Source organism: Mus pahari, chromosome 10 (genome assembly GCF_900095145.1).
Source record: "Mus pahari chromosome 10, PAHARI_EIJ_v1.1, whole genome shotgun sequence".
Taxonomy (NCBI): Eukaryota; Metazoa; Chordata; class Mammalia; order Rodentia; family Muridae; genus Mus; species Mus pahari.
The window spans coordinates 103,575,470-103,588,955 of NC_034599.1; the positions used below are offsets into that span (position 1 = coordinate 103,575,470).

Consider the following 13,486-nt stretch of genomic DNA (forward strand, 5'->3'; position numbering starts at 1 on the left):
CCAGAAGAGGTCATTAGATCAGATCAAAGTGGAGTTACAAGCACTTAAGAGCTACCATGTGGAAGACTAGCCCCTTCAGTTATAATTTACCAAAGCATTTTATAACTGAAATAAATGAATAAAGTGTACTTGAAAGGCTGATACATGAATCAAATACTGAACTTTTTTTTTTTCCTCTGTTCAGTAACACACCATTTGATATTTTCACAAAATAAAAGTAGTAACAGTAAGTTTTTAATTCCATGATGTGTGGATGTGAGAGACCATATCCACATACAGCACAAAGAACAGGGGTCAGAAAAAGAACTACATGTTATCAAAGTTTCTACATTTTATGTTATATGCAAAAATATTAATTGAAAATAGACTGACAAATTATAAGTTTATGTTCTAAATCTTATACAGCTATTTAAAGAAGTATAATTAGTAAAATTATATATATATAATTATATATATGTACAATAATACAAATATAATCTTAACTTGTATATGGTGACTAATACTTGTACCTAGTGTCCTTGGACATAAAAATAAAAATACCGGAACAACCATAGAATTGTGTATAAAATTAACAACTTATAAGAAATTTTTGGTTTGGTTAAAATTTTGGTTTCTTCAATCAGTAGAATAGTGAAAGAGAAAATCCATTCCTAGAACTTGTCATACAGACTCAAGCTTGGTACCCCAGCACTCAGCAGGCCAATTGTCCTGCATATGAGACTAACAAAGTCAGGTCTATTCTCAAAACCACCAAGAAACAAAGATGCTGGAGAGATGGCTCAGCAGGTGAACTCACTTACCTTAAATTTTTCCAGTGACTTCAAAGTCATGGTTCTCTTTCCACTGTAGTTCTGGAGAATCAAACTCAGGCTGTCAGATGTGGAAGGGAGAGCCTTCACCCTCTCAGTTAGTTGTCTGGCCGGTTTGTAGGTTGGTTGTGTATAATTATGAATGATTTATCTTATTAATGCATTTTATAATTGTATATCTTACCTATAAAGTTGAAATAAACTGTGACTAATGAAAACAAGATGTTGAAATACACCAGACTCTGTTGAAGTTGAAGTTTTTGAATGTTTAGTTATTGGGGGACTCCTTGGTGATCAGTTGTGAGCTTAAAGAAATCCCACCTGAGCCCCATTTGCATACATTTGTGACGAGTAAATAATGTCTGACTTTGTTTCTTTAGAGTAAAGGTGCTAGTGCGGGAAGGGAGTGGACAGAACAGGAGACCCTTCTTCTCCTAGAGGTAAGGTGACAGTGGCCCTTACTCACATTTGATGCATGTCAATTTCTTCTTACTCTAGGGGAGTTTTGTTACTATTAATCTTTTCTAGTCTAGCCTTTTTGTATTGGTGTTAAGCAGTTAGCTCTTTGTATAGTCCCATCTCACAATCAGAACTCTTGACTAGCCGTATTTGTCATGGATGCTAATTCAATAAGAGTATGTGCTCCATCTCACAAGTTAAACACAGCTTGTTATTTAGTGCTATTTCAAGGCTTTGTGCCATACGGAGAAATTACTGTACTTGAGTTGAAAAATGCAACAGTTCCGTCTGCACACCGATGTTGTAAATTGTCTCCATATCTCCCTTTAAGATTAGTGGATGGGGCTGGAGAGATGGCTAACACATTAAAGGATGGACTCACAACCAAAAATATAAGATAAGTGGATAGTAAATATAGAATGAGGTAAGAATTCCTGAGCTACAGTTTGCCCTGCGCAGGCTGAAGAGAACTGCTATATCTGTAAACAGTATTGCATTTTCTTTGCTGCAGGTGGATCCTCTGCTGGGGTTGCCTTTTCTTTTAGGCAGGAGGCAGGGATTATCAACATGTTTATATTGATTCCTCACCTGAGCAGCATTGTTTATTATCAATACCACCCATAAAAGCAGTTCATGTAGAGCAAACACTAGCTTAAAAGGCAGGTTTCCAGGTATACACCCTCTAATCCTAGCATTTGAAGATTGCACTTCCTGTGCCTTAAAAACCTTCAATGAAAAAACATCTTGCATACATGTAAACACAAACACACATTTTATGGTGTTGCATACTTGTAGTCCCCACATTCAAGAGGCTAGACCACTTAGACTGTATAGGATGCTTTGCCTCAGAACCCAGTGCAAGTTTCTGTCTGTCCTGTCTGTCCGTTCATATTTGTGTGGGGGCCATAAAGATGTCATGGGAGCCAGTTCTTCCCTTACGGGTTCCAAGGATAGAACTCAGATGCACAGGCTTGGCTGCAAGTTCTTTAACCAGCTGAGCCAAATGACTGCCTTTTCATTCAGTCCATTCATTCTAGCTGCTCAGTGAGTTCCAGCTTCAAAAGGATGCCCTGTGTCCAAATCAGGTGGAGACCAGTACTGGAGTACATAACCTGACTGTGATGTCTGTCTCTGTGCACACGAGTAGGCATTTCTATTCACATGTCCTCAGGAGAAGCTTCAGGACGGTATGGATTGAGTTGTGACTAAACAAGATTCAGATTGTCCTAATGGAGAAGTCCATTAGGTTGTTTTATTGGGGATTATTTCTAAAACTATTTCTGGCTATTTTTGAGACTGCCATTGTTTGTTATGAGACCCTGTCTCTTTTCATAGCTCTGACTGTCCTGAAACCCACTACGTATACCATTTTGCTCTCAAATTCAGATATTTGCCTGTCTCTGCTTCCTGGATCCATGTTCCACCCTATTTAGCCTTGCTTTTATTTTTAAATTAAATTCCTTTATTAAAGCATAATTCCTTGGTAAAAATATGGAGATAATGCTTTTGTTTATATTTATCTTTTTTATAAGAAATATTAGAATTATAATATCAAGATTTAAAATAATCAAAGGTAGAATGTATAGCAGAAAAAATATAGTTTGCAATAAATGTGTTTTAGAAATACAAGCTAATATGTTTGATGTTGTTTTTGTTTTAATATTTATTGATGTTTTGTTTGCATGTATGTTTGTGTTACGGTGTCAGAAACCCTAGAATTGGATTTATAGGCAGATGTGAGCTGCCATGTGGATACTGTGTGAATTGATCCCAGGTCCTCTAGAATAGCAGCCAGAGCTATTAACTGCTCTCTGGCCTCTGTGTTTGTTTGTTTGTTTGTTTGTTTGTTTGTTTGTTTGTTTGTTTGAAGTTACTGTATAAGATCAAAATGGAAAAGCTTGATTAGAAACATCAAAATTATATACAACTCTGGAAATAAATCATGCTTGTCAGATTTTCATCTGCACTGTGTGAGTAGGTCTTCTATTTTAAAACTTGTCTTTGTGAAAGTTTTCCCCTCTGAATGTTGGGTCTTCAAGTAAGAATCTAGTTCATCTTTGGCAGATATATTAGAGCTTCTGTTGCCGTGAAGAGACACCATGACTAAACAGCTCTTATAGGGAAAATGCTTAATTGGAGCTAACTTGTGGTTTCCAAGGTTTACGTCCATTATTGTCATGTCGAGAAGCATGGTGGCATGCAGGGCACACATGGTGCTGGAGAAGGAGCTAATAGAGTTCTCTATCCTCAGGCAATAGAATGAGACTGCCAAACCAGGACTAGCTTTAATATAAGATGCCCAAAGCCACCTCCACACACAGTGATAAACTTCCTCCAGCAAGGCCCCACCTCCACAGTGCTGCTCTCTATGGACCACCCATTCCAACTATGTGTCTATGGGAGCCAAGCCTACTCAGCCAATAGAGCAGACAGTCCTTTCGTTTTTAAACATTTGAATGTCATGACTGGGAATTACCTCAGTGGTAGGTAGCTTGTTGGATTTTGAGTTCTAGTGATAGGAGAACAAATATTTCCCTGAATATAATGTTGTATTATTGGTGTGTTAATAGGACAGTTAGATTTCTTTTCTGTGATAATCTAGGTTCTTGTGATTGATTATGAATTTTTGTTGGTACTTTGATTCAGCAGTGTAACAGGTAGTACAGATAAAGATACTTTTCATTAAGGAACTCACCAGTGAGGTACAAAAGACCAAAAATATGTGTGTACAGTTTACAGTACAACACATGTACAGAAGAGTTTCTGTGCAGATTTAGATAAAGGGTAGCTGCCTTGGAACAGCATGGGCCTGTAAGGGTGAGGTGGTTCTAGTTCATTGTATTATAGTATTGGAGTAACTGTACATCTGTGAGACAACTTAGATTGGTGTTTTGAGTTCTGATTAACTCTTCAGCCTGAGGAAGTGTGAAGTGTGGTTCCTTTGATTTTATAGATAGATAGACAGACAGACAGATATTGATGAAATGTGAAGTTAATGAAGGTAGGAAAGAGAACTTGTTTAACTTAAACATTTTCCAAATTTGTAAATAGGTAAGGAAAAGCTTTTACCTAGGACACAACACAAAGTCCTGTTCTAATCCCAGATCCCCTCCCCTACTACAACCACCGCCAAAAAGAGCATGGTAGGAAATCATGCCACCAGAGAGAAATAACATTACAAGCCCTAAAAGGTTAAGAAAAGTTATTTTGGTCATTATATTTATTCTTACTATGTTTTCTGTATCTAACCATTCATAACCATAATCATTTCTTGTTTTGAATGTTTTTCAAGAATTTTATAAAAAGTCTAAATTTTATGACTCAAGTCTCTTCTGTCTTCTCAATCTTTTACTATTAGTCTCAATTTTTATTAAAAATATACTGTCTTGGGAACTGGAGAAATGGTTTAGTGGTTAAGAGCACTGACTGGTCTTTCAGAAGTCCTGAGTTCAATTCCCAGCCACATGGTGGCTCACAACCATCTGTAATGGGCATCTGATGTCTTCTTCTGCTGTGTGTGAAGACAGCTATAGTGTGTTCATATAAATAAATAAATCTTTTAAAAGTACACACACACACACTGTCTTGTGGACCTTGGTGTATTTGTATGTGTACATGATTTATGTGGAGGGCAAGACAACGTTGGAGTCTGCTTTCTCCTAGCATTGTGTGGCCTACTAAACAGAAACTTCACCTATTTGCCTTCTTACTTTCCCTCTTTTTGATAAGTTATGCTTCAGCTTGAAAGAATTGATAGACCGCCATGTAGTGAAGGAACTATTTGTCTCCTTCCTTCCTTCTTTCCTTCCCTCCCTCCCTCCCTCCCTCCCTTCCTTCTTTCCTTCCTCCCTTCCTCTCTTCCTTCCTGTTTGTCTTTGCATTCTCTCACTTTGATTTTCTTTGAGTCATGTTGGCCTTATACATAATTTACTCTATTTTTATTTCATCTTAATACTGTTCGAAATATTTTTCCATCATTGTTTTTGTTTTCTGTTATACTTTTAGCCCATAATTAGATAATTAGTGGTAATGAACTACCATCCAGAGTAGGTTCTTTGGAGATTTTGTATCAATTTTGATCCAGTTTAAAAACTGTTTTATAATATGCAAGTATTATATTAATTTTTTTGTTTCCGGATTGACAACTTGTTATAAGGACAGCTGTCAGATTACTTTTCTGTCTTAATGTACAAATAATCATTATGTTAGTAGTTTGAAATAGGATCTTGTCCACTCTGTTATCTTTAAATTTTCTGTCTTATTTACAGAGGGCTGGGGTTGAAAGGCATGTGCCACCACAACTAGATCACTACCCAAAATTTTTTTAGAAATACTATTGGCGGAGTCTTCACAAGTCTGGTTTTGCATGCCTCTTACAGAGCACTAGAGCCTGTAAGCCAGGATTAGTAGAAGTTTAAGACCAGTCTGTATCACATAGTGAGACCCTGTCACACAGAAGCAAAATAAAGAGCACTGGCTTCATTTTTCTTCTTTCTGTATTACTTCCTTGTTATTTGATATTAACGATCTGTTTCTTTCTTCACTTAGGCTCTGGAGATGTACAAGGATGATTGGAATAAAGTCTCAGAACATGTTGGAAGTCGTACTCAGGACGAATGCATCCTCCACTTTTTGAGGCTTCCCATTGAGGACCCATACCTTGAAAATTCAGATGCTTCTCTTGGGCCACTAGCTTACCAGCCTGTCCCTTTCAGCCAGTCGGGAAACCCCGTCATGAGTACCGTTGCCTTTTTAGCATCTGTTGTTGACCCTCGTGTAGCATCTGCTGCAGCAAAAGCAGCTTTGGGTATGTACTTCTTGTAGAAGCTCCCTCTCCAGCACTAAAGTCTGGCCTCATATTTAAATATTATTAAATCTGCCTCAGGTGTATAAACTGCATGCTACTTAAGCCTCAGGTGTATAAACTCCATGCTACTTAAGCATGAGGATCTGAGTTTGGATCTCCAAAGCCCATGTAAAAGCTGGAAGTTCCAGGATAGGCTTATACTGGGAGACAGAAATAGATGGCCTTACTAGTCATCCTAGGAGACAGTAACTCGGAGATGGATGAAGGGAGAACTGATAGAATCTTTGTTGATGTCAGCCTCTAGTCTGTAGATATGCCTACTGGATTGAGCCAGCAGACTTACAGCCAGACACAAGCCCACTCCCACACATACATACAAATGTTTTTAAGAATGTCAGCTGTGTTAATTCACATTTCTCTTTTATAAATCACAACAAGCCACAAGGTTAATGTGCTTCATAAAAATTAATGTATAAAAATACAATTTGTAAGATATTTTTCTTTCACTTTTTAAAGTCTATTTTTGTGTGTATGATCACCATGATATATCTTGACAGGTCAGAGGATTTGCAGTGGGATGGTGAGCTCTCTCCTACTGCATGTGTTTCATGAATTGGATTGTCGGCCCGGCCACAAGTGTCCATTCATGATGAACCTTGTTGCTGGCCTATAGAATATTGGTGGAATTCTAGGAGCAGCTAGATATGTTGGCATACACCTATGAAATGCAGCTTTTGGGAGGAAGAGGCAAATGAATCATGAGTTTGAGGTTCATCTTGGAGTACAGTGGATCTTTTTGATTTTTTCGAGACAGGGTTTCTCTGTGTAGTCCTGGCTGTCCTGGAACTCACTCTGTAGACCAGGCTGGCCTCCCGAGTGCTGGGATTAAAGGCGTGCGCCACCACGCCCGGCGGAGTACAGTGGATCTTGTCTCAACCAACATACATGTACATCACATTGTTTTCAAGCATGTATAAAGGAAAATAGGTGTTTTGTGACATTAGGATATTGGTGGAGCTATAGAATGGAAGCAGCTTAATATTATTGCAATATATTAATTTTACCCAAACTTTTTTTATGTTATAGGATTTATATTTTTAAGGTTGTTTGATCCTTGGTGTTTTTACAGTTACCAGTCTAGCCAGCAGGGTGGTAAAATTATGACTGAAGTTTTGGTTGTTACTAATAGATCTCTAAACATATTTTTAAAGTATAATGAAGAAGGTACTACAATGTTTTGGATATAATCCTGGAGAAGTGGTTAGATTGATTCATTTTCTATTTTGCGCCAGTGAGCTCACCGTAAACTAATGCTATTGTGCCAGATTGTATAAGTCACACATAGGAGCAAATATCTCTGTGATCTTGAATCAGAGGAGTTTTCTCGTGTCCGAGAAGAAGTACCCCTGGAATTGGTTGAAGCCCATGTCAAGAAAGTACAGGAAGCTGCAAGAGCCTCTGGGAAGGTGGACCCTACCTATGGCTTGGAGAGCAGCTGTATTGCTGGCACAGGGCCTGACGAGCCAGAGAAGCTTGGTGAGTCACTGCTGCGAGCAGCATTTGCTTTATAGATGCTTGTATTTCCTGTCAGTATGTAAAATCACAGGGTTTGCTTACAACTAAGCAGTCAAAACGATCAATATAACATGCCTCTAAGATTTAGTACATGGTATTTTCCTCCTCACATTTTTGTGCGGTGGACAAGGGGGGATTGGTGCGGAGAAAGCAAGAACTAAATACAGTGCCTGGTAACCAAGCAATATCAGTTACTAAGTACTTGTGGCTGATGATAGATCTAAGTTGGTGTGTGTATATGTCTGTGTGTATGTGATATGTGTAATGTTAGTACATGCTTGTAACCATGGGTACATGGAGGCCAGAAGACCAGACATTTTTTCCCATTACCATTATGCAACCTACTATTATTCTAAGGCCTCAGTGTAATATGTAAGTAAGTAAAGAACATTTAGTTTTTAAGTTATTTTTGTTCAGTTGTTTTAAATTAGATTGTAGACAGCATGGTTTTGTGGACCTGCAGTAGGTTGCATGTATTTTGTAGAGATAAAGATGTTTTTCTTAAGAGAGTGAAAATCACTCTCTGTTTTTTAAAAATATGTATTTTTTATGTATATTTATGTTTTTTATGCAAGTGAGTACAGGTGCCAGTAGATTCCAAAAAGACAGTGTAGGACCCCTTGGAGTAGGCATTACAAGCAGATTTGAGCCACCCAGTGTGGGTTTTGGGAACTAAAACTCTGATACATTGGAAGAGTGATGAGTGCTCTTAACCACTTCGCCATCTCTTCACTCCTCCCAGCATCCATCTTTACCATTCCTCTGTGGCACCAGTGCAGCAGCACCGCTCTCGCTGTGCCCATGCCACATGCACCACTGCTCCTCCCTCAGTCATACTTGTTGGTGCCACTCCCCACTGAGCCATCTTACCAGTTTCAGTCCTTTTTGAAGGATATAACTTTCATCAAGAGGATGGAATGAGTGTGTAGTCAGCAGGCACTGAAGGTCTATCTGGTCTATCAGACATCTTATTGTAAATCCTGTTTATGTTCTTGCTTTCAAGTCTTTACTATTTACAGCTTTATTCCTTAGACAATCTTTACCATGTTAGCAGATTGTTCACTGAGCTCCTGAACAATCTTGTGTAAATCTTAAGTCTGTCTTCTCGTGGACAAAGGGCCAACTGGATCTGTTAAAGAGGGTTAAGGACTATTAGTGCCGACACCCAAGGCAGAGACAGCTAGATCACTGAGTTTAAAGCCAGCCCAGTCTAAATGTCTTCTAGATAGTTCATAACTGACCCTGGAACCATTAAGGACTTTGTAAGATTTTAGTGACATTTTGTTTAGCCTTCTCCGAGTTTATCAGCTTAGTATGTCTTCATATGTTTTGAGACAAGGTCTCATTATGTGGACCATCCTGGCCTTGGATTCACAGATCCATCTGCCTCTGGCTCTGCCTCTGGAGTGCTGTGATTAAAGATGTGGGCCGGCACCCCTAGCCAAAAGCTCCAGTTTAAAATCTGAACTAAGATCAGAGCTTTACTGATCATTCTCTTTCTCCCTTTTATCTCACCTTCCGCTCTTAGTAATAGAAGTCCTGTATCTTAAGTGAATTTCTGTATACTTTTAAATTGCTTTTATCACATAGATGCAATTAAACAACGTATGTTAAGTATGATTTTGGCTGGGTTTTAGATGCTCTTACTTAAAGCATCTATGTACATACACTCTTGCGTACTTCCTAGAGTTCTGATACAGATTCTTAACTACAGGGTAGTTGGGCATATAGTTGAACTAGGTGACATAGCAAGACCATAGACCCACATCACCAGCTTTGCTCTTGATGCTATCTTCCTCGGATTATTTTTTCAGATCTGGAACACTTGACATTCTCCAATCTTGCATATTCTTTCTCATTTGTAAATTTGGGTGTAAACAAATCCTGTGGTTAGCAATGTGTTAGGATATGGACTTTTCCCCAAAGCTTGTGTGTTGGTTCTTACTTGGACTTGCCACATTACCTGGTGTGAGAGTCCCTGCTGCTTAGTGAGTGTGAAATACCACTCCTGTGAGCTTCCCTTTTTTAGTGAGTATTTGAAATACCACTTCTGTGAGCTTCCCTTTTCTAGGCCTCACTTAAGTATATTCTCTTTCCTATTTCTGGGCCAGTCCATGAAAGAGCTAATTTTGGCTTCTGCTCAGATTCCTTTTGATTCCCATTTCTGCTTATCTTCTACACGAATGCTTTATTAACTGTTTTGCATGTGGTTTCTCCCATTTGGTTACTCATTGCTTTTTGGTTTTTTGAGAAAAGATTTCAAACCCAGAGAGCTTTCTCTGCTTCTCCCTCCCCAGTGCTCCAGTTAAAGGTGTATACACACCTACCTGGCTTTCTCGGAGACTTTTGTTTCATTGTTTTGTTTAGATTTACTTTATTCTGTGCATATGTGATTTTGCTTATATGTCTATATGTGCACCTCCTGCATGCCTAGTGCCCTGACACAACAGAAGAGGACATTGGATCCCCTGCACCTGGAGTTATGGATGGTTTTGAGCCACTGTATCAGTGCTGGGAATGGAACCTAGCTCCTCTGCAAGAGTAACAGTATCACCAGCTCATCTTTTTGAAGATGCAATGATTACTTTTTAATAGAGTTAACTTCATACCTTTTTTGTTTTATTTATGCTATAACATCATTTGGTATCTTTTGTGGTTATTCTCTGTTGCCTTTTCTACACTGCTATCATATACTTATTTTCCTTTAACTTGAAATTTTCTTAATAATGAATCTTGCTCATTTTTCGACACTTTAAATCCAGTTCTCCTACCCCTAAACATACCTCACTCCCATCTTTATGCTCTCATTAAAAAATAATAATAATAACTGTCTTATCTATCTTTTGATCAAATCCGTAGCTGACCTCAGTGTAGCACACCTTTAATCTCAGTGCTGGGGAGGCAGACAAGGACATATGTGTGGCTTTTGGCCAGACTGGCTACATAGTCAACTTCTAGGCCAACCATGGCTACATAGTGAGATCTTATCCTTTAAAAAATAAAAAGCACAAATAAGTAACACATAAGCCCCTAAATCCAAATTAGTGCCGTTCTGTGGGCTGGGTTGAACACTGCACTGGAACTCACTGATTATGGTTTGGGCAGCCCTGTGCAAGGATTAGAGCGTGCTCTCTCCTTCTTCAACCTTGACTTGACCGTGGCTTTACTGCTTGACAGTGGTTATGTGTTGATGAGATGTCTCCATTCAAGTCCTGGTTCTAGAGTTTTCACGATCTGGTGCTACTTCTGGCACCGTGTGCTTGTGACTTTGGAAAGGTAGCTGCTCTTCAACCATTCTGGAAAGAAGGAGATTGATTGGTGGATTCATGTTCCAAAACTAGACAACTGTTTTCTAATTAATAGCTTTGAGCATTGCTTTCCTTATAAACAATCCAGTTTAAAATGTTAAAATCCTCTTATTGCTGATAAATATTTGCATTTACAGTAGCGTAATATACAATTTTAATCTGTAGAGTGTTTAAGAGTTTTTGCCTGAACTGGTCTGTAAAGGCAGGTACATCTGAGATCAAGGCCATCCTGATCTATAGAGGGAGCTCCAGAACAGCCAGGGCTACACAGGGAGACCTTATCTCAACCAAAACAAACAAACCAACAACAACAAAACAAGTGCTTGCCTCTTTTTTGTTTGTTTTAAACAATATTCATTTTCTATGATATTATCTGCCTACTATACCCCATCCCAGAGATTGGCTTTAGATCGATCATATTCTTCCTCCAATTCTAGCAGCAAAACCCTTATTTTTTAAAAAAATCATGTTATATAAAATAAAGATTCTCTTAGCTCATTCATGTGAATCTAGGTATTTCTTAGGTAGTCTAGAGCAACATACAGTCATATAGTTTGTCTTCTTTTTTTTTTCTTTTGTCTTTTTCTTTTTTGGTTTTTCGAGGCAGGGTTTCTCTGTGTAGCCCTGGCTGTCCTGGAACTCACTCTGTAGACCAGGCTGGCCTCGAACTCAGAAATCCACCTGCCTCTGCCTCCCGAGTGCTGGGATTAAAGGCGTGGGCCACCACGCCCGGCATATTTTGTCCTCCTGATACTACTATTTTGACTATTTGTGTGCTCCTTTTCATGGTTCCTTTCTCATTTGTACTCCGTGGCTGAGGCAGGTCATGTCCTGTGTGCTGTGGCGGACTAGTTGACTTTCGCTCTCACTGACTAGAGTTAGGTCCTCTCACGGTTTCAGCAAATGCAGTACTATGTAATGTTTTTATAGTGCGTTATTGATTATGCACACATTAAATATCTGTTAGATAAAATGAGTTTACTCATTTACTCGGTAACATTTCTAATTATTATGTATAGAAAATCCAAGTGAGCATAGTGCATTTTCTCAAGTAAAAATCATTATGATCAATAGCGCTAGATCAAGAAAAAGATAGTGACATCATTTCAGCCATAACTCTTGACCCTGGTATCTCATCTACCTATCCCCACTTCACTTAACCACTGCTCTGCTTTTGACAGCATTTATTTTGACAGTGTTACTCTCATGCCCTTTATACTTACTTGTAAACTATGTGCTATTTATGTCTGACTTCTTTAGAAACCAGGATACTGACTAGTTATATATACAAAATTGGAAAAATATTTCAGATGTTCTATAATACACTGATTTTTACCTATTTCCGTATTATTTTTATTCTTTCATTTGTAGAAGGATCTGAAGAAGAGAAGATGGAAGCAGATCCTGATGGTCAGCAGCCGGAAAAGGTAAGGATACTCAGATATCTCTTTACCAAAAGTAATACAGCGCCGTCTGCCCGGGACGCGCCAAGTCCAGTTCAGGGGACTGCCAGTGGGCTTTTTACTTGAGTTACAGTCCAGCAGAGCTTAGTGTCATTAGTTCCCTCCACAGCCCATCCTCTTTGCCCCACTTGCATCCTGGTGCCTGAGGAAGCTAGAAGAGGGCTTCTCTGGGATAGGGCTACAGGGGGGGTTGTACGCTGCAAAGTGGACACTAGGAATCCCTCCTGGGTCTTCTGTATAGTAGCCAGTGTCGTTGACTGTTGAGCCATCTCTCCAGCCTCTCCAGTTTAACTATTAAAATAGCCTCATCAAGTCAGTGGTAGTGTGACTTGATGAGACATTTATGGACTGTGTTCTGTAGTCTGTCTAAGGTCACAGAAATTGCAAAATACTCAAATGTTGAACCATTGAGTAGGTCTTCAATCACCAAAGCAAATCATTCTTCCTGTGTTGTTGCTGTGTTACTAAAGCCATCAGTAAGAGGCTTGACAAATTGTTTCATCACGGTTTTTTCTGCCAATGATCATCAAGTCCTTCCAGCCCTTTAAAACAACTAATTGAGGACTGGAGTGGTCACACTTGTCACTTGGATCACCGGAACCCACATAAATGCCCAGTGCCTATGATAGCCTGTCTTAGGGTTTCTATTCCTGCACAAACATCATGACCAAGAAGCAAGTTGGGGAGGAAAGGGTTTATTCAGCTTACACTTCCACACTGCTGTTCATCACCAAGGAAGTAAGGACTGAAATTCAAGCAGGTCAGGAAGCAGAAGCTGATGCAGAGGCCATGGAGGGATGTTACTTACTGGCTTGCTTCCACTGGCTTGCTCAGCCTGCTCTCTTATAGAAGAACCCAAGACTACTAGCCCAGGGATGGTACCACTCACAACGGGCCTTCCAACACTTGATCACTAATTGAGAAATGCCTTACATCTGGATCTCATGGAGGCATTTCCTCAACTGAAGCTCCTTTCTCTGTGATAACTCCAGCTTCTGTCAAGTTGACACAAAACCAGCCAGTACATAGCCTATCTGTAGTTTTAGCCTCAGAAGGCAGAGATTG

General features: G+C 39.2%; 1 protein-coding gene across 1 annotated transcript in view; it reads left to right on the forward strand.

Annotated features, from left to right (window-relative positions):
* Smarcc1 (SWI/SNF related, matrix associated, actin dependent regulator of chromatin subfamily c member 1) overlaps positions 1-13,486 on the forward strand; it is a 94,133-nt gene that overhangs the window by 48,392 nt on the left and 32,255 nt on the right. Inside the window, exons 19-22 of the mRNA XM_021205909.2 lie at positions 1,190-1,249; positions 5,817-6,075; positions 7,450-7,611; positions 12,330-12,385. Of these exons, the coding sequence (XP_021061568.1) occupies positions 1,190-1,249; positions 5,817-6,075; positions 7,450-7,611; positions 12,330-12,385 (537 nt within the window). The remainder of the gene's footprint in view (positions 1-1,189; positions 1,250-5,816; positions 6,076-7,449; positions 7,612-12,329; positions 12,386-13,486) is intronic.